Source organism: Corythoichthys intestinalis, chromosome 21 (genome assembly GCF_030265065.1).
Source record: "Corythoichthys intestinalis isolate RoL2023-P3 chromosome 21, ASM3026506v1, whole genome shotgun sequence".
NCBI classification, from domain to species: Eukaryota; Metazoa; Chordata; class Actinopteri; order Syngnathiformes; family Syngnathidae; genus Corythoichthys; species Corythoichthys intestinalis.
This window is the reverse complement of record NC_080415.1, coordinates 16102256-16127001: the sequence shown is the minus strand read 5'-3', so window position 1 is coordinate 16127001 and position 24746 is coordinate 16102256. Positions and strand designations below refer to the sequence as shown.

At 39.2% G+C, this 24746-nt stretch overlaps 2 protein-coding genes across 18 annotated transcripts in view; one reads left to right on the top strand and one right to left on the bottom strand.

Moving 5' to 3' along the window:
• The window catches only part of LOC130909325 (cytohesin-1-like), a 45350-nt gene that overhangs the window by 18424 nt on the left and 2180 nt on the right, over window positions 1-24746 (top strand). For 2 of the 14 annotated variants that reach the window (XM_057825647.1, XM_057825648.1), the window contains exons 7-13: window positions 1714-1862; window positions 1952-2063; window positions 2423-2499; window positions 3339-3410; window positions 3488-3642; window positions 6934-8143; window positions 12969-14622. In XM_057825647.1, coding sequence (XP_057681630.1) covers window positions 1714-1862; window positions 1952-2063; window positions 2423-2499; window positions 3339-3410; window positions 3488-3642; window positions 6934-7012 — 644 coding nt within the window. In that variant the 3' untranslated portion in view covers window positions 7013-8143; window positions 12969-14622. Of the gene's footprint in view, window positions 1-1713; window positions 1863-1951; window positions 2065-2420; window positions 2500-3338; window positions 3411-3487; window positions 3643-6933; window positions 8144-12968; window positions 14623-20666; window positions 20743-24746 lie in introns of all 14 variants that reach the window. The other 12 variants (XM_057825649.1, XM_057825650.1, XM_057825642.1 and 9 more) reach the window with 11 other exon arrangements.
• The window catches only part of LOC130909324 (CDP-diacylglycerol--glycerol-3-phosphate 3-phosphatidyltransferase, mitochondrial), a 28119-nt gene continuing 9465 nt past the window's right edge, over window positions 6093-24746 (bottom strand). For 3 of the 4 annotated variants that reach the window (XM_057825632.1, XM_057825634.1, XM_057825635.1), the window contains 8 exons: window positions 17103-17202; window positions 16830-17019; window positions 16154-16332; window positions 12996-13180; window positions 12385-12676; window positions 12169-12317; window positions 11977-12097; window positions 6093-7737 (listed from right to left, as the gene is read on the bottom strand). In XM_057825632.1, coding sequence (XP_057681615.1) covers window positions 11978-12097; window positions 12169-12317; window positions 12385-12676; window positions 12996-13180; window positions 16154-16332; window positions 16830-17019; window positions 17103-17202 — 1215 coding nt within the window. In that variant the 3' untranslated portion in view covers window positions 6093-7737; window position 11977. Of the gene's footprint in view, window positions 7738-11638; window positions 11910-11976; window positions 12098-12168; window positions 12318-12384; window positions 12677-12995; window positions 13181-16153; window positions 16333-16829; window positions 17020-17102; window positions 17203-24746 lie in introns of those variants that run through there. The other variant, XM_057825633.1, reaches the window with a different exon arrangement.

Sequence of the window (24746 nt, the reverse complement as noted above, 5' to 3'; positions counted from 1 at the left end):
GGGGCTGTTTTTCCTGCAAAAAGACCAGGACGACTGATCTTTGTAAAGGAAAGAATGAATGGGGCCATGTATGGAGAGATTTTGAGTGAAAATCTCCTTCCATCAGCCAGGGCACTGAAAATGACACGTGGCCGGGTATTTCAGCATGACAATGATCCCGAACACACAGCCAGGGCAACAAAGGAGTGGCTTCGTAAGAAGCATTTCAAGGTCCTGGAGTGGCCTAGCCAGTCTCTAAGTCTCAACCCCATAGAAAATCTGCGGAGGGAGTTGAAAGTCCATGTTGCCCAACGACAGCCCCAAAACATCACTGCTCTAGAGGAGATCTGCATGGAGGAATGGGCCAAAATGCCAGCAACAGTGTGTGAAAAGCTTGTGAAGAGTTACAGAAAACGTTTGGCCTCCGTTATTGCCAACACAGGGTACACAACAAAGTATTGAGATGAACTATTGGTATTGACCAAATACTTATTTTCCACCATGATTTGCAAATAAATTATTTAAAAATCAAACAATGTGATTTTCTGTTGTTTTTTTCCACATTCTGTCTCTCATGGTTGAGGTTTAACCATGTTGACAATTAAAGATCTCTAATATTTTCAAGTGGGAGAACTTGCACAATTAGTGGTTGACTAAATACTTATTTGCCCCACTGTAAGGTAAGTTTTTGTTTGAGCTAATGTTTTTTTAAAATGCATTTGTAATTAAGTTTATAGGTATAGGTTTAGTCTTTTTTGTGGGATTATGTGTTTGAACCATTTAAGAGCATTGTTAAAAAAAAAACAACATAGCATTTAAGGTAGTGGACTTTGCTATGTAAGTGAGCCAATTGTTCTTTTGTTGTACATAGTACCCCATTTATTTTTTTATATCGTTTGAGGCTCAGCTGAATTTTTTAAGGTTCCTTATCTGATTATCCGATTATTCGAACTACTTAGTTCATCGATTAATCGATAGCTGCAACCCTATTTTATACTACACAACATCACAACAGAGGCAGAAGGGGAAGCAAACACTGTCTAAAGGCAAACGTTAGTGTAGCCGTCGTGGGAAGCAAACGATAAAATCGCATAGTGAGAGAGAGATAATCTATGCAGTATGGAAATATTACATTTTGTATGCATGATGTTCCTTAATACATTGCTGAGGTATTGGATCGGACTCTGTATCGGCAGATCCTCAGAATCTGGTCACAAACTATGTTATCGGGATATCCCGACCCGATACAGATTCTGACACCTGGCTGTGTGATGTCACCAATGCTGATATTGTACCGATAACACGTCTTTTGATGAATTGTTTTTTTTCCTTTTAATATTAAATTATTTCACATGCACTTAAATGTAACGTAACTGCTATCATTGTTTGGTGAGAGACTGCTTATCTCATTCTCTGCGATTGACGGCACTGGTGTCCAATCCATTTAAAGTGGGAGGGCTGGCAGCTAACATTCGCTGTAGTTGGACGTCTATCATCCTCTTGGGAAGGGGAACAACATCTTTTTTTTTTTTTTTTTTTTTGCCTTATGGCAGCCGTCTAAAGTAGATTACATTTTGCGAAGCATTGGCTCGTTATTTCATAGTATTGCCTGATACTGAGGATGTTATTCAAGTGCTGCATTGGTACCGATACTAGTATGAGTATGCAACACTTGTAATATTCCCAAATGTAAAATTCCGGCGTTGTAATGATGAGCACTTTTTACTCCCGCAGACACGTGTTATGTGCTGTCCTTTGCTGTGATCATGTTGAACACTAGTTTGCACAACCCCAATGTGAAGGACAAGCCCTCGGTTCAGAGATTTACAGCCATGAATCGAGGCATTAATGATGGCGGGGACCTGCCGGATGAGCTGCTCCGGGTGAGTGACTTTCCCTAAACTCTCATCACGGTGCAATCTTTTCATTTTGATTTCACTGTGTATAACGTGTCATCTGGCTACATGTGCAGAACCTCTTTGAAAGCATCAAAAACGAGCCTTTCAAAATCCCCGAAGACGACGGCAACGACCTTACGCATACTTTCTTCAATCCTGACAGAGAAGGCTGGCTGCTCAAACTCGGTGAGTGTTTGCCAGGAGCGCCCCCTTGTGGCGTCTCCCTTGGGAAAGCTCTCATTGAGGCTGTGATTCATTTGAATGTCAAAGTTGACTGTTTTCCTTTTTTTTTCTGTTCCCCGTTTTATGACACAGGAGGTAAGTACCGTCTGATTCTGCTTTAATTCACTGCTTTGTCTCTTCCAACCGCTTCGTGCGCATTAGCTTTAAGCTCACTGTCACGCTTCGTCTTCCGCACTGTGCTTTTAATACGTCAAACATGCTGGCTTCTTATCCTTTCCCATTCCATTTTTTAACTGCAGCAAACTCTATTAACATGCATTAACAAGTCAAGTTCAAGGATAATCATGGTTGTTTTTCCTCAGGTGGAAGGGTAAAAACCTGGAAGAGGCGCTGGTTTATCCTCACTGATAACTGCCTTTATTATTTTGAGTTCACAACTGTAAGTTTACTTGAAGTTTAATTCGGGACATTGGCTGCCATTAATGGCGATAGACGTCCAATTCCGAAAGGGCTTCCAGTCAAAACGGTTTGGACCATTGTTGTTTTTGGCAGCCCTTTTTAATTTTTGTCTATAGTCTTTTGGACAAAAATAGTTATTACGTGAAGGTGGTTGGTGTGAGAGCAGAGGACAGAGTTAGATGAAAGAACTTAGAAGCCACGAACTGTATTTAAAAAAAAAATAAAAAATTAAAAAAAATAAAACGGCATTTAAGAGAATGCTTGCCACGCTAAAGCTGCTCATGCTAACATGAATCCTATGCTAACGCGACGAGTTACATTTAGTGTGTGATGATTATACCTTTAAAGGCTTAAGCAACATTGCATATTCTCTTGCCAAAATAAAAAAAAATCTTACCATGTGTTTTCAAACAAGCAGGATGGAGCGCAGTCTAGTCTGAAACACATTCTAGTAAAGTGAGGGAAAGGCGCAGCACATCTCACATGAGGGACATGACCCAAACATTGCTACGATGCAAGCTGACATATTACACGTACAATAGGATAATATGACACATGGTGAACATATGACAGAAACTGAGACTAAATGTTGAATATTTGTCTAGTTGTCCTCTCAAAAGCTGGCAATCGTCTCCTTATGTTCTAGTCTCCCAAGCCAAGTTTTAAGCTCATAATCATGAAAAAATTGTTTGTGACAAAATATTTTCGTTATCATCCTTATTGATGAAAACAACACTGATTTGGACGTCTATCACCATCAATGGCAATGAAAGTGTTGAAGTACTGTCATTATGAAATGTATTTCCTCTCTCCACAAAGGACAAAGAACCCAGAGGGATCATTCCCTTGGAAAATCTGAGTATCCGCGAAGTGGATGACTCAAAGAAGCCGGTAAATTCTTTGAACCTTTCGCACCGGATGCGGTTTTCATACGGCTCACAAGTGCTCTTCCTCATCTCGTTCCCAAGAACTGCTTCGAACTCTTCATCCCAGACCACAGAGATCAGGTGATTAAGGCTTGTAAGACAGAGGCGGACGGCCGCGTGGTTGAGGGCAACCACACTTTTTACAGGATTTCTGCCCCTACTGCTGAGGAGAAAGATGAGTGGATCAATAGCATCAAGTGAGTCCTTTAAACAGGGGTGGGAACCTTTTTTTCCAATTTTATAAATATAGCCAAGTAGGACTCCACCCAGCTCGTGATGAGTTAGTAGAGCCATGTGATGTATGTAAGGCGCCACTATTAAACGACTAGTTTATCATTGATTTTCAGATGAACTATTTTTGATTAATTTCCCGATTTTTTTTTTCCAGCCAATAATAAAATATAGGAACATATTTACTATTATTTTTTTAATTAGAAAAGAAATATTACAAATACTGTTTTTAAAATGATTGAATTTAAACCAAAAGTTTAAAAAATATATAATTATTCCTTCTGTTTAAAATTTTGATTTCTTTTTAATCCAAATCTGAAAGTAGTTTTTTGCGATGTAGAATAAATGCAAAAGTCCACAAAGTAACTATGTAGCGAAGTACAGTGATCCCTCGCTACTTCACACCCTCAGTCCATCGCAGATTTTTTTACAGTTAAAAAATAAATAAATGCAGTATTTTATACAGCTGTCCTGATTCGATCAGTCTCTCGCTCCTGCTTTTCTTTGTTGGTCAGGCAGTGCACTGGAGTTGCTTATTAAAGTTAATGATGATTGACTGACATTAAGGTTTAATCTTGCCACAGATGCTTGGAAGCCGAAACTTCAAAGGGCTGCATGCGTCAATCATTAACTTGTTAAGCAGTTGCTGTAGCAACTTATTGTGTGTAGGTGACCTGCTTGAGCGGATTTGAGTGGACCCACTCAATGAAGCATTTAATAAAGACTTGCATTTTTCTACTTAATTCTTGCTTAGAAATAATTCGGTGGGACAGTAACATGTTTAAACCTATCATATTTATTCCATTTGAAGTGTTTAAAAACCATTTATTAAAATATGTATATACATAATACAGTATATACATTTTTTTAATTTGGGGAAAAAAAGGGAAACAAACATGTATCTCTTTCCAATGCTAAATCTGAATAAATACATTGAACACACACAAGATCCTTTGCGGTTTTTCATTTATCGCAGCGGGTTCAGGTCCCCATTAACTGCAAAAAACTAGGGATCGCTGTTATATATTGCCATGCTTTAGACTAGGCCTGAACGATATATCGTTTAAACATCGCCATCGCGATGTGCGCATGTGCAATAGTCCCATCGCAAGGACGTGCGATAGTTTTTTAATTTCATTTTTTTTAATCCACAAACGTTTGTTTTGAGGAAGGAGAGGGGGGAAAAAGCGCACAGCTTCTCTTTCTCTCCAGCAAGTCATCGGCTCCTCCCCCTCCCCCTGCAACAGCGGAGTGGAGGGAGGAGGGGCCGAACAGCAGAGCGGAGGGAGGAGGGCCCGTTCTCAAAGTGAAAGCAAGCAATCAACACGTTGGAGGAGCAAGGAAGACTGTATCCAAAAGGAGTTTTGGAAGTATTTTGGCAAGAATAAGACTATAAGGGACAAAAAACAGCCCTGTCGACAGTGCCTCGCCATGGTTGCCTCAACAAGAAGTAATCTGTCAAACATGTGGGACCATTTAAAACGCAGGTATCTATGCATTCCTGCTACGAGCTCCCCATCAGAGGCTTTTTAGCACAGGTGGGAACATTGTTACGTGCCAACGTTATTGTCTCAAGCCTGCTATAGTGGATAAACTAATAGTCTTGGCCAAAAACCTATGAGACCCAGTTGAGAATTGCTGAGCAAGGAAGGTGGACGATATGCAGACAAATACATAACACAGCTGAAGGAATGTCTTTTCTTCTTTTAATGTGACAGCTATCAGGAAGGCAGGAAATTTGGGAGTTAAAATGGTTCTGTTATTCATCACAGTTATTTGCAGTTATTCAGTTCAATTATTTACAAGTTCAATTGAGTTTGTTTCTTTTATATTTAAATTTATTGTAAACCGTATTTTTCAAATAACTATATATAGTACAGCTGCACATAAAGTTTTGATACTTAATATTTTTGTTGAAATATTTTTACAACTTTGTTGCCGTTTTGCAGTTTTATATTGTTATATTTTGTGTAAACAACTCAGGGGACTAATGCACTTGCACTTTTATTAGTCAGATTTAATATTTAAGTTCAAATATGTTGACAACTTTGTTGTTTAACTGAGGTTTTTATGTATTGTTATAGTTTGTGAACTCTTTTGTCATATTTAATATTTTTGTTCAAATATGTTGACAACTTTGTTGTTTTACTGAGGTTTTTATTTATTGTTATAGTTTGTGAACAACTCTTTTATTTGTCATATTTAATATTTTTGTTCAAATATGTTGACAACTTTGTTGTTATTTTACAGAAGTTTTTATTTGTTATATTTTGTCAAAAACTAAGGGGACTAATGCACCTGCTCTTTTATTTATCATTTAATGTATTTGCTGCTGTTGAAGTGTAAAATATTGTATTCAATAAATTATCTATTTTGTGCAGACATGAATTCCTGGATACCTTCATACAGAAATCTTCATCATTAACAAATTAGACGGTATTATATGAATACACTGTGGTCACGGTGTGTTATGTAAAGTATTTCCAAACAGCTATTCAAGTCATTTAGTGAAAATTTCTTTAAAAAAGATAGATCTTTTTTTTTTTAATATCGCAATATAATATCGCAATATATTGCAAACCTAAAAAAAATCGCGACAATAGTTTTTTCCAATATCGTTCAGGCCTACTTTAGACATCCGTAGACAGAAGAAAAGGGGAAATGTGTGACGTGCTGTATTCCACTGCTGCCAAAGTATTTCAATATGTGAAAATAGTCAACCATTACAAGCTAATGTAGACAATGATTAAGAAAAATGCATTAAACTATGTAAAGGACTGAGAAGTTAAACAGGTATTCAGTCAAAATATTTGAAGAATCTGTATAAACACTAATTATTACAAAATATCGACCCCATTAAAGCATACAGAATAAAACTGATGGCACATTTGAAATCGGCAACAATGAATTGGTATATAAATCAATTTAAAAATTCATGCAACAGAAATGGTGAAAGTGTTGGATGTTATACAATTAAACAAAATTAGATAGTTGTAAAGTCCTGATGCCGCCTTGAAAAACAATAATTTTAGTAACCAAATTACCTAAGTGTTTTTTTTTGTTTTTTTTTATGCACATTTCCAGTTTAAATGTAAAGCTAAACAGATGACTAATTACAAAAATAATTTGTAATTGACTTTCTAAATCCTTTATGGCAGCCCTATTGACTTTCCTTGCCAATTGACCAGAGATATGTCTTTTATTATTGAAATATCATCCGGTGTTCTGACGATGCATCCTTCACATGTCTCCTGCAGAGCCGCCATAAGTAAAGACCCCTTCTACGAGATGTTGGCCACTCGCAAAAAGAAGGTTTCCTCTTTGAAGGACGTGTAGTCCTAGCTAACACAGGCAGGATTGACTGATGGATGAATGCTGCTGGAAAAAGTGGAACTCATCTCTGACACCAATGAACCCACTGTTGCACCTTTCCCCAACTGCAGGTCTAACTCATTTCCTCTTTTTTATATATTCAAAGTACCTATCTATGTTTGAGAGAATTTAGTTTGTTACTTCTCCGGGTGGGAAATTGAAACATCCCGTGAAAAACAATGCAAGTATTCATGTGAATCAGGCACAAAGAAGGAAAAAAAAAAACAAAAAAACTGGACCTCCTTTTGCATTTTGTCACCCTCCCGGTTGCTTTCAACGCACAATTAGTGGATATGAAGGTGACGGAAGTTGTTACTTTGTATTTATTTGACATTATTTATTGTTTTGTCTCATTAAAAGTTTCCAACCAATCCAGGTTCTTCCTAAATCTCCATTCTTTGGTGTGAATTTTCACAAACACTTGGCTTTTCAATGTACAGTACATGGATCTGTTAACAGATGGTATGACACTCCCACATTGTCCTTCATTGTGGCTAACATTCTCTTTTGAAGTCTCTCTTACTTCTGTGGAGCAAAAAGACCTTAATTTGAAATGTAACTGAAGTAAAACAGTCAGTGTTTCCATTTCCTGGACACAAGTTCAGTGTTTTGTGGCATGCCAGCGATGCTCCAGTATTCTTTCACGTGTGCAGTATCAGCAGAAATGACGTTGCCTCCATCCTCACCGCCTGCGCAGTAACAACAGACAACGTCAAGGAAAAATAAAGCCCAGGTTGGTAAATCCCTCCTCCAAAATAATGAATTTTTAGCCTGAAAAAAAGTTATCGCAAGTCTTTTTGACCTAGTATTTCACATTTTGGCCACTAGAGGGTACAGTTCAAGCCCGGAGTTGCTAAACTGCTCCTCCCATGCAGACTCTCAAACCCTGGAGTAGGTCCAAAAACTCGTGTCACAATGTACTAAACGTGTTCTAACAATAACACTGTCCCTCCTCTTTGCAGCTGATAATCTTTACAGTTGTTTTTTGTTTTGTTTTGTACAAAGCGATTGTTTGAGTGCCGCCTTTCTCTATTCCAGGAACAAGACCAGAAGATTTATGGGTGCCAAACACCCGTGTCTAAAAATGGCACAAAGGTAGAAGCTTTAACACTTTCATTCACAAATTATACATATATTTTTTTAATCCTTAAGGGGCACTTGCTTATTGGACATTCACCCGCCCCTTCCAGTTTAAATGAATTGGAATTCTAGCGCCGTCAATGGCTTGCAATGAAGTTAAATTCTGTGACTAAAAAATATACTTCAGAGTGTCACTTGGGGCTGTAACCAGTGTATTTGTTGACCTTTTAATTTAGCTGTTATTCGCATTGTATTTATAAATATCAGAGGGAACCTCGGACTTAATGACTTGTTGGTTCTTGTAAACTGCAATTGTTGTCTTTTACTAAAATATATTAGAAACATATTGCCATTTATTTAAGAAGCTATAATATTTAGTACGTTTTGACCTACAGAGGGCGCCATGTGCTACACACGCAGTGCACGCTGGGGGTGATGGACATTTAAGATTTTATGATGGCAGAATAAAGCAAACACATAAAGAAAAATAGCTGTGGCCATTAAACTGTCATAATAAGCGGCATGGAAAATGAATGAATGAATGAATTATATATAGGCTTTACTGTTGGATAACACTTTATGCTGAGTACTTTACCATCATCAAAGCTTTCAGAGAAATCACACAGAGATACCAAATAACGCGACATAATGATTGCTAGATGAAGTCTGTGACCATTCCACTCATTAATTTCAGCCATTTCGACAAGGTTAGAGCCGCTATCAGACTCCCATCACGTTCATTTGTAGCGGTAGCCGCTAGCGTTAGCCTGTGGCTTTGCTACCAGAAGAAAGCACTGAAAGCATCCTCTCCTGAAATCGTGAGAACCAGGGAGGACAGCGGGTGAAAGCCTGTCTGGATCCCGCCAAGAGTTTACTTAATGTCGGGTGAAAGTTTGGCGAAGCTCTCTTAAGCCCAACTCCATTGCTCCGTTTGCTTGTAGTGTTCGCCGCTAGGGTTAGCCTACCGGGCTTCTGTTTGTTTGGCTTCCTGAAAACCACGTGACTCCATATGTAAGCACACCGACTGCTTTCTTAAAGGGAAATGAACATAGCCGAACAACACAGTCAAAGCGGGATGAAAAGACTATATTTTCTTGTTTTATTAAATTACCGAATTTACCGACATGGTCAAAATTACGTCGGTCATTGTGAAGAATTTCGGTAACGGTAAATTTTGGGTTTACCGCCCTGCTCTACTATAATGTCACGCAAAAGTGTAGTCCTATGTCTACGCGCTTGTCTGTCGCTTGGGAAATTCGAATCCTGCTGGAGATCTTCATTTTGTGACATATGGACAGTGTTGTCCTGCTCATCACCTTTCGGCTTGGGTTCAACTTGAAAGGGGACAAACGACAACATGTTTATGTAGCTAACGAGTGACACTGTGGAAGTAGGGCAGCGCTGACAGCGACGTCCCCTCCCAGAGTGCGCTGCGTCGTCAACATTGGCGACCTACTAGTCAAACTAACTTTTCAAATTTTAAAGAAACGAATACATTGAGGAGTTTGACTATCAAATTATTATTACTCATACTAACATTTATCTTCTAAGAACTACAAGTCTTTGTCAGTGGTTCCCTTTAATACAGTGGGGCAAATAAGTATTTAGTCAACCACTAATTGTGCAAGTTCTCCCACTTGAAAATATTAGCGAGGCCTGTAATTGTCAACATGGGTAAACTTCAACCATGAGAGACAGAATGTGGAGAAAAAAGAAAAGGAAAAAAAACAGAAAATCACATCGTTTTATTTTTAAAGAATTTATTTGCAAATCATGGTGGAAAATACGTATTTGGTCAATACCAAAAGTTCATATCAATACTTTGTTATGTACACTTTGTTGGCAATAACGGAGGCCAAACGTTTTCTGTAACTCTTCACAAGCTTTTCACACACTGTTGCTGGTATTTTGGCCCATTCCTCCATGCAGATCTCCTCTAGAGCAGTGATGTTTTGGGGCTGTCATTGGGCAACACGAACTTTCAACTCCCTCCACAAATTTTCTATGGGGTTGAGATCTGGAGACTGGCTAGGCAACTCCAGGACCTTGAAATGCTTCTTACGAAGCCACTCCTTTGTTGCCCTGGCTGTATGTTTGGGATCATTGTAATGCAGAAAGACCCAGCCACGTCTCATCCAATGCCCTTGCTGATGGAAGGAGATTTTCACTCAAAATCTCTTGATACATTGCCCCATTCATTCTTTCCTTTACACAGATCAGTTGTCCTGGTTCCTTTGCAGAAAAACAGCCCCAAAGCATGATGTTTCCACCCCCATGCTTCACAGTGGGTATGGTGTTCTTCGGATGCAATACAGTATTCTTTCTCCTCCAAACACGAGAACCTGTGTTTCTACTAAAAAGTTCTATTTTGGTTTCATCTGACCATAACACATTCTCCCCGTCCTCTTCTGGATCATCCAAATGCTCTGTAGCGAACCGCAGACGGGCCTGGACGTTTACTTTCTTCAGCAGGGGGACAAGTCTGGCAGTGCAGGATTTGAGTCCCTGGCAGCGCAATGTGTTACTGATAGTAGCCTTTGTTACTGTGGTCCCAGCTCTCTGTAAGTCATTCACCTGGGTCTGTGGGTCTGTGATTTTTGCTCACCGTTCTTGTTATCATTTTGACGCCATGGGGTGAGATCTTGCATAGAGCCCCAGATCGAGGGAGATTATCAGTGGTCTTGTAGGTCTTCCATTTTCTAATAATTGCTCCCACGGTTGATTTCTTTACACCAAGCGTTTTACCTATTGCAGATTCAGTCTTCCCAGCCTGGTGCAGGTCTACAATTTTGTCTCTGGTGTCCTTCGACAGCTCTTTGGTCTTGGCTATAGTGGAGTTTGGAGTGTGACTGACTGAGTTTGTGGATAGGTGTCTTTTATAACGATAATGAGTTAAAACAGGTGCCATTAATACAGGTAACAAGTGGAGCCTCGTTAGACCTCTTTGACAGCCAGAAATCTTGCTTGTTTGTAGGTGACCAAATACTTATTTTCCACTCTAATTGGGAAATACTTTAAAAATCAAACAATGTGATTTTTTTCCACATTCTGTCTCTTAGTTGAGGTTTACCCATGTTGACAATTACAGGCCTCTCTAATCATTTCAAGTAGAACTGGCACAATTGGTGGTTGACTAAATACTTATTTACCCCACTGCAGTTATGATTAAAAATCTAAATAATAGCTAATATTTAATTTTAATAACCAAACGTAGCCACTTGCCCTGTAAAGGGTTGAACAACATTTGAATAACTGTCCACTGTAATGACAGCTTTTTTTTTTTTTTTGTAAATGTATGCAAGTTTTGTATATTCGTCTGGACTTTTTTTATACATATTTCATCAAATACAGCCCAGATTTTTTTTTCTTTCATTTATTTCCCTCTGCCAATTCTTTGTTGTCATGCACACCAAACAAAATGTCCACTCAGTAGAGGTGAACCTCCAAAAGAAAAATGGATGTCATAAATAAAAGCGAATGTGAGTCAGAGCGAGAAGCGGTGAGTCAATCGGGGGGATGCTGCTGGGAAGACTAGGACGGGGGTTCGGAACGGACCACAACGGCTCGGGAAGTTGCTTTAGAAAATTGCCCGCAGTCGATTACAAGTTGGATTCGGGTGACTGTGCAACAGTCCAAGACTATTAAATCACATACATGTAAGGATGATGTCACAGAAAAATATAAAAATGTCATAAACATTCAGGCAAGCCAAACTTTAAAAGAAAAGAAAAAATGAAGAAAAGAACACAGTGTTTTCTTGACCTTGTTGTTTGAGTGAAACCTGAAAAAGCCACTTTTACAGAGTTCCATTTTAGTTGTCAAGAAATATTTCAATTCTGTCGCGGTACCTTAGAAGAAGTTCTTGATGAATGGCGTGACCAGTTTGACCCAGAGCTTAACGTAGCGGTCCGGTTGCTCAAAAGTCGATCCAGAAACCTCCGAGGAACGTTGGTACAACATTTCCTGCTCCTGTACATGACAAAAGACTAAAGTAAGATGCCTTGTTCATGTCAAGGAGTGACGGGTGTACCGACACAGACCTCCCGTAATTGGTCCTGCAACTGCTCGTTTTCTGTGACGATGGCGATCTGGGCCTCCAGGTCCCGGTGGACCGATCGGTAGCCGAAATTGGGGGAACCAATTAGTGTGAGGCAAGGCCGATCATGCCCGTAGAGGTAGTACCACAGACCTGGAAGATTAGAGAACATAATAAACACGTCTCAGTTCTCCAGAATCCAAAAATTGAATTACTGTACCTTTGGCATGGAAGGTCCACTGCGGCCTGTGATATTCTTGCAGTCTGATGCGGCCCTGCTGGCCCAGCTGCCTCACGCGCTCGTAGAATTGCCTGGCGATGTGCGTGTAGGCGTCGGGGATGGCGCCGGCAACGCCCTTAGCTCCGAAGAAGCCGTTGACTTCCGGCGAAGCGGTGAGGATGCGGTAGTCGGCCCCCGCTCCCAGCACGAGACGCATGTACGCCCGTGTCAGGTTGAAGTAGCCTGACGTCAGGTAGACTGTGGAGTCTGGGCCTGCGTCATGTAAGAGCCGCTAGATTGGAGGGATGATACATTTTAGCATTTTTGGTGTGGCAATCCAGTTTTATTTTTTTCAATAAGTTTTAAGCTGTCGATTGTTTTAACAATTGTTCTCAAGTTTATTTTCGGATCAACGTGTGAGTTGGAATACGTTTTACAAACAAATCTTGCGGTGTTGATGCACTAGTTTACATTCCATCTAGCTGGCGATTGTTGTTTGAGTTTATGCCCAGAAAATGTGAGTAACATGCAGCTCAACTATTCCGCCGTTCGTCATGTTTTAACTCCGTGAGTCACACATGCAGGATTACGCACGCTGCACTCTCACCCACCTGCGTGACTTGTTCGTCCACCTGGATGCCAAGGGGCTTCATCTGGACTAGAGGGAACACCCAGGTGTCCTGCTCCTTCTCAGAGTGCTGGCGCTGGCTGAGGAGCAGCTGCTGGCGCACGCGGGCCATGTTTACCACCTCCATGATGCGCTTGCTCGCCGCCGTTGAAAAGTCCTGCCTGTCACCTAGGAGACAAAATAGCTGAGTATCTGTATTGCTAGTTGCGTGCTTAGTGAATCTGGAATGTAGTCATAGCATTGTTTTATGTCCCAAAATAGATGCATTTTTTCCCCACAACAACAATGGTAGTAAACATTTTTTTTTTTGGGGGGGGATGTTTTTCCTCTAAATATACCCAAAGTAAAAATGAACAACGGGGCTGTGCTTGAGACAGTAATAGCTACCAAAGATGCATTGACAAAGAATTGAATTTACATGTGATTTATAAGTTGGGGGGATAACGATTCATCAAGCAAAAAAGCTCTATCGAAATTGAATTGGGGCTGACTGCAATATTGGCAAATATTGTAATGATATTGTATTGTAACTACAGGTGCAACAATCACTATTTTGATAACCAATCAATTGTTTAGAACCTTCACCTTAAACTTTTCTAATTTCTGGAAATTATAACATACATATAATTTCACAGTTGTAAATATCAGATTTCTTCATGATATTTTTGTCAAGTCAAAGTAGGACACCGTCTTAAAACTTAATAAGGCTGCAACAACTAATCGAATTATAAATTAGTTGCCAACAAATTTGATAATTGATACAGTTGTAGACTACAGTTAAGTTGGGAAGCTGTAATGAAATATTTTTGAAGGAAATAGTCATTTTGTCTTAACTATTGCAACGTCAAACAACTTCAAGGTAAGGCTGTGAAGGTAATTAGAAAGTGACATTTATCCAATTAATCGATTTTCAAAATAATTGTTAGTTGCAGCCCTAATTGTAACATTAAATTGTTGATTTACACCCCTAATCAAACAATACATTGCTCTGGGTCAAAATTAATAATAAAAATTGGTGTTAACTATTTCATTTTGTATAGAATTGATCTCAGGCCCTTATATTGAACCAATCTAATTATGGCAGTTTTTTAAATATCAGCAAATATACTGTTATTCAAAGAATCAATATAATTAATATAAATTGATGATTTGAACTACAGTTTTACAATTTTTTAATATATTTACATGACAAACATATCAACAATATCTTTTTCATCTCATCATGTTAGTGGATTTTTATTTTTAGCAAGACTAACAAAAATCTTGCCAAACATCAATTTCTGCTTTGTTTTATAACTAGTTGTTACATAATCATTGACAGGTTGGTCAACGCCTTTATATTTGATAGCTTGTCTACTTGCCAATTACCAATTTGACAGCTAATTTTACCCATGAAAATTTTTTTGTTATGAGGAAACGTCAACGGCATTTTTATCAATTAACCGCATGGGTGTGTGTTTCTGTGAATGTGTGCCTTCTCCCAGGACATATCATCTTGCAACATCACGCTATTCCCGGCGCTTGCTTTCGGCAGTCCGGCAGACATGAGGTCATTTGCCTCCTCACTTGTGACATCTTGGAAGTCTGTACTCCGGTTACGGCTATGCACTGTGAGTGTGTGTGTATCTATGCTTGGCAGACTTTCCATTAGGTACAATTATATTGAAAGAGGATGACCTAAAACGTGTTATAACAGCAGAGCTGTCAACAGATTTGCAGGGGCCCGGGGACAAGAGACCATTATAGGGCCACCCCACCCCCACTCTGCCACCGGCTTGTCGCGACAACATATGCAGTACTTGTAACGCTTTGCAAGCAATGACAATACATTTTCAAATTATTTAATTTGAGATGGACAGTTAAATTTAACAGACTGTAATGTGATGTGACACAATATAAAAAATTTCCATCGTTTGTCACATGTAGACTGCAATACAATACAACTGAGAGTGCTATGCCTGCCTGCTAAGCAACAAAACAGTATAACTAAACATCCTGTGCCTGCCCCCCCCCACATCCCACATCAAGCCCTCAAACAGTGATGCGCCTAGATTGTTTTGACAGCAAAGTCATTTATAACATCAGTGAAATCCAGTTTTTTTTTCGCTCAGAATAGAGGCAGCACAGGTTTGCAGAAATTGAGCGAGAGCAGGAGGGGTGTTTTCAGTGCTCAAAATCCATTTTTGCTCTCTCAGAATAGAGGCAGCAATATAACGCCAAATGGCAAAGACAACAAAATGCGTAGCAGTGTACTACGTGTGTGCACATGTGTAACACTGTGCTTCGTATTAACGTTTGCTACAATACACAGTGGGTTATAAACCCAAGATAAATCCAGCCGCCGGACCAGAGTCTGTTCAGCCTCACGCACCTGCTCCCCACAGACTAACATATATCCTTGATCTCCCATCACCTTCTCTCTCCTCGGCTTAACGCGAGCAGGAAGTCTTGTCATACCGCAGCTCAACAGGCTACTACGTACGTAGTGTAGCCTTGAGTGCATCAGATCGGAATCAAACCATTCTCTGCTAATAATTGGGGGTGAAGCGTAGTATAAAAAAAGGAAAAATATATATATTTAAAATATTTAATATCTTAAAAGTTTTTAAGTATATATCGAATAGAACATATTTTATCAGACAATGATTTAAATAAAAAAATAACTGAATGTAAAGAAATAAATTAAGGGTCATTCAGGGGCCCCTATGGTCCTGAGGCCCGGGACAATGCCCCCCCCCCCCCCCCCCCCCCCCCCCCCCCCCCGTCGACGGGCTTGTATAACTGTGTAGAGGTATTCAGTGCTATCTGCCCCATTCATTTCCAATTGGAAAAAAATGACCCATTTTTAACAACATTACAACAACAGACTTCCAATTCATTTAAACTCAGAAGACTGGCTGTGAATGCTTCTCTTCTGTGCCTGTGAATGCTTCTCTTCTGTGCCATTGACAGCACTAGACGCCCAATTCATTTTGACTGGGAGGGACGAATAAATGAATTGATGTCTAGCGCTAACAATGGCAGCTAATGAGTTCACTGAGGTTAGTAAGGGTTAACAACAAAATTAATCCATGCAAGATCAGGTTGATCCTGTCAGTCAGCACACGTTTACACCACCAAAACAACAAAAGGAGCGCTTACCTTTGTACGGATGCACCATACCGTCCCGCATGGCCACAGAGTCATCAGGTCCGAGCTGTAGCGAGACGTCCCCGACCGCCTCCACCAGCTCAGAAAAGAAGTCTGCCAGCTCGGCGCAGTCTTCCAGCAGTACGTAGCGATCCTGCCGATTGGTGAAGTAGGAGTCGCTCAGATTTGCCCTGGAAAAATGACAGCACGCAGTTGTTGTTTTTTTTTTTTCCTCAGGAGAAATCATACTGCAGTATAAGTAGCAGTTTTGGTAGGAATTTTATCAGAGACCAAAAACAATATAGTCTTGGCATAACAATAAAATGGCAAATAGGCTAAAGAGGTGTTTCTTCGTGTAATAGATTACCAATTATTCAGACAACCAGCCTAAACAACACACCATAGATTGTTTACCAAACGCGCTCATTCCAAATAACTACTAAATCTATTAGTCTTTATTGTCAGTGTGCGAAAAAATGCAGGCCCAGCCAAACTATGAAAAAAGTACGACTTATAGTCTGAAAAAATACGCTATACTGCTTCTTGTTTACTTTTCTCACAAGCCTCCAGCTGACTAAAACCACAAACACGACCTGACGGGAAAACCACACATTTCGCCTCAGGTCAAACATTTCCAAGAATTGATCGGGAGAACCGGATGCAAAGTTTTTTAGCGCGCGACACCTACCCGCTGATAATGAAGCTGTCGTCAAATAAGTAGACTTTGATGTGCTGCACGCCGATGGTCTCATTGAAGCGTTGCGGCACGAGCAGCCTCAGCAGGCCTCTCAGGTCGGGCGTGTGGTACAGCGACACGCGCATTTGTGAGGTGAAGCGCTGCAATAGAGGAAGCAGCATGGTCCTTGAGTTCACTTGCCCTGAAGAAAGGAACAGCTTGAGTGGATAAAAGTCCCCCACATCCTCTCTTGTATTAAATGTGTTCACAATAAAGGTCGCTGACCTCGAGAGCCTCGCGTGTAGTCCAGTAACACTGAGACTTTAAGATCAGCCACATGGTTGTTTTTTTCTGAGCTTTCCAGAGCTTCCTGCAAGCAATCCACCTGCAACACAACAGGGGAAAAAAATCAGTCAACATGTGAGATCACCATCTTTATTAGTTAGCGACTACAGAAGGCCCTCACTTTGAAAAATTTCACCCTTTTTAAGGATAAGACGAAACATGTGGAAAGAGTCGTGTTAAATAAATGAAGAAGAAAAAATTCTAATACGTAATAGTGGAGAAAAATGATCTGCCTGTAATACCTATTGTTTTATGCTGATATAAGGACTTAACACCGGAGGCCAATTGCAGCCCTCGGTACAATATTTTGAAGCCCGCTATTGACATCACATAGTAGAATTAGCGTTGCCCGCACATATTTTGCTATCGGAAATTAAACAATAATTTTGAATAAAACGAAATAATTAATTGGAAAAATACGTTTTGAAAACAATATAATATTTAAATAGTAATAAATTACAAATCATTTAAAAGGCCATGAGTATATTACAGGGACTCCTTGGGTAACACCGTACCCGACTTAGATGATTTCGACTTCACGACACCGGAGTCTCGTTTTTTAATATACCGGTATACCGTATTTTTCGGACTATATGTCGCACCTGAGTATAAGGTGCACCAAAAAATACAATAGAGAACAACAGGCTGAATAGGTGTAAGGTATGCTAACATTACATGACGCTAGAAGTTAGATCGGGCCTAAAAGATCCAGCCCGAGCTGACAATCAATCCAAACCTATCAATTAACTTGATTTGCTTGCCCGAGTCTGGAAAAAAATGAAATGTTATGTTTTATATGTAGGCACGAGCCTGAAAAAACCCCCGAAATTTTATGTTTTATTTGTGAGGACTCAGGAGGAGGAGGAAATGCGGGGATGCGATGAGTGGTTGCGTTTTGTGCGATCACGTTTGTGACGATGTCGGTGCATAGATGCATAATGATAACAAGCCTGTCTTTTGTAACAAATTACCCCAGTTAAACAAGACTGTAAGATGGATATTCAATAAACATGCATATTTTTTGTATTTGCGTGTCTGTTCTAACAGGCAGATAGTGGATTTGACATTTATTTTAATCTCCTCGAGTTGGCAGAAAAACTAAAAACGCAAGTTTTCTAGATGTTTAAATAGTCTACATATTTTTATGATCATTTTAAATGCATTTACACAACGAAATAACGCTGGAAAATTTTGTTAAATATATTTCTCGTATGAGACCAAAGCACCACATTCGTTTACATTCAGCGAAGCCAACACAGGTTTCCATATAGCATTTTCAACAATCAATTTGAATCCTTTCCATATCCCACTCCTACCGCAGTTATTTGCTTTTCTGTTCCCGTCTTTAGTTTGTTTTCCACTCCTATAGCTGCTCCATATCGAAAAGGAAATACCAGGATGCTCGCGGAGGGGAAGATTGAAAAGAGAGCGGGGCCACTGCATTCACGTGCGCAGGCATGCACAGTGCCAACTCTGTTTTATCCAAATTATTTAATTTATTTAACATCAATACAGCGTTTAAGTATAAATATATGAATATTTTTTTAAAAAGTTAGCGAGAGAGAAGTCGGCCCGAACCGACCCTAAATAATTACACATAAGTCGTTCCAGAGTATAAAACGCACCCTCTGCTAAACTATGAAAAAAAAACTGCGACTTATAGTCTGAAAAATACTGTTCATATATTTTTTTTTATAATGTTGACTGTTGTTTTGTGATGCATGCGTTTATCTTGGAGCATGAAACGTAGAGCAGGTAGCGCATGTACACACGGAAAATGTAGCGCATTTGCTCCAACGAAGAAGTCCGCAGCCGAGTGAGAAAGTGCTATCACATTTGCTGCTTGTGAAGCATCCATGGAGGCAACACCTGTATAGAACACCTTTTGTACCGTTTATTGTGCGTTTTCAATCGTGGTCGAATATTTAATATTTATAAGATTATTTAATTGTTTTTGATGATGTGTGGACGTTAACTGATACAGCAATAACAATCCACACAAACTGTTAGCATGTATCAGCAGCTTGTTATAAACGCAAATTTGAATTCCTGTTAGTGAAGATGAAACAGATTTTATTTTTATTATGGTTTCATTCTGCAAGTGGTGATGTCATGAGCAGCTGAATAAAGTCAGCTAAACCACACGGTCATGTCATTGTCATTTTGGAGCTTAGCTTGCTGTCTAGCTAGGATTTAGCTCCAACGTCTTGGCGAGGACTGTACAATGATATATAATACGTCTTTGGATTTGGGGGGTATTTAGGTGTACGTAAAGGGTTCATTCTGAATTACGCGGAAATTTGTGTTACGTCGCCAGTGTAGGAATGGAACAAAACAATTAAAACAAACTAATAAATAGTTTACATATAGCCGATAGCGCCATTTTTCAGAGGTCTGAATTAGGTGATCAAGCTTTTTTTATATATATGTAAGGCAGAAAACACTCAGGTGACTTGCAGTTCCGCTCTGAGACCACCAATTTGGCCAAATTTCAAAATAGTTCTATATGCATGTGTGATATATCATTGGAAAGACTAAAATCTCAATTTTCTGGGGTAGGAAAATTTTTGAACAGGAGGGCATTTTAAAAAAAAATTGTAAACAGAGAAACCCTAACTGTAGGTGAGAGGATGAGAGAGCAAAATTAAAGACGCCATGATTTTAACGAGATATTATCGCATACTTACCTTGTTTCGATCTAAAAACTCCATGTAGCATGTATCACCGAGTGTCAATACACAGTTGTGAATGGCCACAGCCGGATTTTTTGGGGGGATTTTATGGGTGAAACATGGTAATATAACAAGGGTCGCGATGCAGAAATCGCAGATATCAAGGAGGGGTTGAGATTTTCTTTTTCAAAATTTACCCTTTAAACTTTTTTTTTTCCAATTTTTCTTTGTTTTGATCGATTATTTATCATCTGAAATATCAGGGAAAATGTGACAGTAACAAAAAAAAAATACAAAGCAATAGTTATGAGGTAGATATCTGTGCCTTAATTACAGACACCATTTTTTTCATTGTAACGTATTCTGTTTAAGTTTAAAGTTTAAAATATGCGAGTGAATAATTTAAAAAAAAATTTTTTTTTTTAACTAAACATTAGACATCAATTAATGATTCTAACCTAAAAATGACAGGTATTTTGAATAATAAATGTAATGAATTACCTTCTTTTAATGGCTGTGTTGCAAAAAAAGTGGTAGCGTGACGTCTGTAAACGGGTGTCTTCAGGGTAAAACGGACAAATTAAAAATAGTTCATGGGCTTAATGCACTATGAATCTGCTATGGCAGCATATAGACATGTTGTTCTATCAAACACAACAGTTCTTTTGGCTTAAAATAAAGCAGTTTATTTTAAAGAGGGGTGCAAGAGCAGAAACTGCTTTTTCAGCCTTGTCTGTGTTTTCCACTAATATATATATATATATATAGTTTCCCAAAAAATGTATACACTCTTTAGCAGTTGGTAACCAAATTATCTATGGATGTTTTGTAGATTAAACCCATTGAATCAAGGATGGCAGCAGCCAGACTAAACTTTGAAGAAAGTTCATTCTCAAATGCTACTGAAGGTATGAAAATGCAGTTCAAGCGTGAATATGTGAAGTTGTTATCTGCAAAAGGGTATATACATCTTTTGTGGACACCCTTCATATAAATTTTGAGGGTTAAAAAGTAACAAAATAATCCAGAAATACAATGGAATTGCCAAAAAAAAAGACAAAAATATACACGTTTTATACTCCGCAACATTCCCGAAAAAAAGAAGTTACAGTACATGTAACTTTTGTTCAAATAAGTATCTTATCAGAACAAAATCTGATGACTCAGACACAAAAATTAAAACAGAAAAAATACGGACATAAATTCAAATAAAAGGGTGGCCCGTGTGAGGCCTCACAGTTTAAGCTAATGATAACTGTTGGTGAGGTTTATACTAACAAGTAAATCTTATTAGTTTCTTATTTGGAAAACCGTTATGTATCCCAAACTCTTTATTTTCAGTGACCCTATAAAATTAGTTTGAAACCCCTAGGAGAAAACAACTTTTGAATAGCTGTCCATCGTAGTCAATACTTTTCCCTGAAAGGGATATAGACATCCAATCTATTTTGGCGTCAAGGAGTTAAGGATCTAAAGACCTCCATGTCAAGAAGAAAGATGATCAAGACAACTTTTTTTGTTAACTCAATCAACCTCTTTAAAACATTTTTCTTTGCTTGATAATTGTTAGTTTTGTAGCCTTTCTTTATGCTTTTTGTACATTTCATGTCTGCATATCTCACGCTGACAACACTTAATGTAGCGACGCGCCCTGCATTGTTTGTGCCGTTCCACCATATAAGTGGACGCCCTCGACTTTGCCCTCATTGGCCTTCAAATGTTCACTTTATTCGCGCTTAGCCCTCTGGAAATCATCCAAGTGCAAAAAACCCAATTACTAACGGATAATTGCTAGCTGACACTAATAACTGGTTCCTAGCACTGTGACTCTTAAAAGCACGGCAAGTTAACATGCAGAAATGGGCCATGCTGGTATTAGACATGGCAGTATTTCTTTTTTTTCTTTTTTTTATTTAAACCAAGCAGCCAAGAGAAGAGTGTTTAATAGGGATGACTCAACTTGCGCATCTGGTGCCCAAATGCAGTCACTTCCTCTTTCTAGCAGTGACGTGTATATTAATTCCCCTCAATTTTAATGGCTTAGCAACACATTTTTGCATGCTCCCAACTTTGTGGAAACACTTTGGGGAAGGATGTAAAATAAGACGTGCTTGCATTGTAGCCATATTATTGTTTGTTACTGTTAAGCTGCTGCCGTGCAGAGCGCTGTTGGATATAAGTGTGCAATTTATTTTAGTGTTGTGAAAAGGGGTTGTTAACTGAGGCTTATTGGACCTTTTAGTTTTTAAATGTTTGTGTGTCTTTGCGCTTTCTAACTGTGCGGACTTGCATTACAATCCATGGGCGCTTTTATTTTCAATACAAACACTCCAACACACACTGTAGGTGAAATAGAACGCTGTCTTTATAGTAGCCTAGTAGTAGTATGTAAACTATCCCGCATTCGTGTGTACTGCCATTGTGCACGCCTTGTATGGAGAAATGTGCAAACATGACAAATTTGGACCGAAACGGCTACTTTTCAGATGGGGAAAAACTAAAAAAGATCCTCAGCACCCCATGCTGTGAGTGACTTCCAGCACCCCTCGCGCTGTGGGTTCCCTCTCACAGTTACCATCTTAAAGGTCTTTTTCCTAGTTTCCTCCCCACAGATAATATTTGTATTCCCCCACGTCGCCTTTATCAGTGAAATGCACACCGTTCCAACTTCGAAACGTTCAAAAAATTTACATGAAATCTTTCAATTTCGTCTTTTAATGTTTACGGTTGCGGCAAAAACACAGTTTTTCGACCAAAAAAAAAAAAAAAAGTCCAAAACTATTCACAATATCATATATCAAAATGTATCTCGAACTTTTTTTGTCCGTTTCACATCATTTACAAGAAGTGAAGGGGCGCAAAAGTTTTTCCCAAAGACATGGTTCCACCAAGATTTGACAAACATCCCCATTTATTTCCATTGGCCCCCCATTGGCATTTGTTTCCAATGGGAAAGAAAATTGTTTTGCTGGGTACTGATATGGCACTAAAATGTCACCATCAATGTACAGGATATGAACCTTGACATGCCGCAAAATGTGCAGAAAGAGATCTCAAATCAACAGGAAATACCCTAAAATTGACAATAAAAAAAACCCCGAAAATAACCCAGTAACTGCATTGACAACATAAGACATCTAATTTAAGCCTGAACGATATATCGTTTAAACATCGCCATCGCCATGTGCGTGTGCGCAATAGTCCCATCGCAAGCACGTGTGATAGTATTTCTTTTTTTTTGATCCACATACTCCTCACTTTCTGGTCTGCGCACAGCCTCCTACCCTCCCTCTCCCAGCCTTTTGATCCTCTCAGGTACTGCAGCACAACGATGGCTTTGATTTGGCCAAAGAAGCAGACTTCACACGGGCATCTGTCAATCATCGTTTAACTTGTTAAACAGTTGTAAGGAAGCCGCGCTGGAATGAATGTGTGTACTGTGGGGACGTTGGAGACATTTAAATGCCAGAAGTGATCATGAGGAGTTTGAAATTTCTACATGTCACTTCAACGGTCACAGCTAAAGTAGATAAACAGAAGCATTTAATAAAGCCGAGCATTTATCTGCTACAGTACTTTATTCCTGTTCAAAAATGATTTGGTTGGACAGTTATGTGTAAAACTTATCATAATTATGACATTTGAAGTGCTTAAAAAAACATTTATTTATATACATTTTTTAAATCACTTTGGGGGGAAAAGTGAGAAAAAAACATGTCTTATATGTATCTCTTTCCAATGCTAAATCTGAATAAATACATTGGGCACAAAAAACACACCAAAAAAAAAAAAAAAAATGGGGGATGTGCGCTACTTCGCGGTTTTTCACTTATCGCGGCGGGTTCTGGTCCCCATTAACCGCGAAAAACAAGGGATGACTGTACACTGTTGTGATGGTGAGTCATCTAAAGTCTTTCCAAACAGCTATTTAAGTCATCTTGTGAAAATTTCTTGGAAAAAAAAATATATACATTTTTTTAATATCGCAATATAATATTGCAATATATCGCAAACCCCAAAAAAATCGCAGCAATAGTTTTTTCCAATATCGTTCAGGCCTAATCTAATTCATTTAAACTGGGAGGACTCAGGGACAAAACTTACGGGGGAGTGCTGGGGTTGTGATGACACCCAGTCCAGGCCTCTAAGGGGCCCGGTTTGCAGCCATAAAATGGGCGTGGTTGAGCGAGGGAGGGTCAAACAGAAAGCTAAGATGATGCGCGGCGCTCATAATGAAATTGCTACTGGTTTGTAGAGCCAAGGAAGAGACAGTCTACAGTCCATCTTTGGAAATGTGTGGTTTATTTTGTTGCCGATGCTGACCAAAAATGACACATGTCCGGGTTATAAAATCACGCCAGTCCCCCCCCCGGACAGAGGGTGTCGATTCGCCAACATGGGATAAATCGGAAGCCCCTTTTCAGACATACAACCAAAGTTATTCCCAGGACATCTCCCCATGTCTGAAAGCCATGACATGCGTAAATCCTGCGTCATCTTACACAGGAATTTACTGGGATATAAGTCTGAGAGGGGCTTATCTCTGTCAGCCCCCTCAACACACACACACACCAGACGATAGTCTCGAGGGGCCCGCAAAGAATTGTCCGCTAGCAGAGGTGGGTAGTAATGGGTTACATGTACTCAATTACATTTACTTGAGTAACTTTATGAGAAAAGTGTACTCCTAAGAGTAGTTTACTAAGCTATGCTTTTTACCTGAGTAGATTTGTGAAGAAAAAACGCTACTCTTACTCCGCTACACAAGAGTCGTTACATTTTCCCTCTTTATTCTACATATTAGATTTATTTATTTTTTTGCCAGCGATACCAAGAGTAGACACGTGCCTGCTGTATTACCAGGGTAGTTTCACCGATTTCACCAATGAGACTTCACAACAATAATCACTTG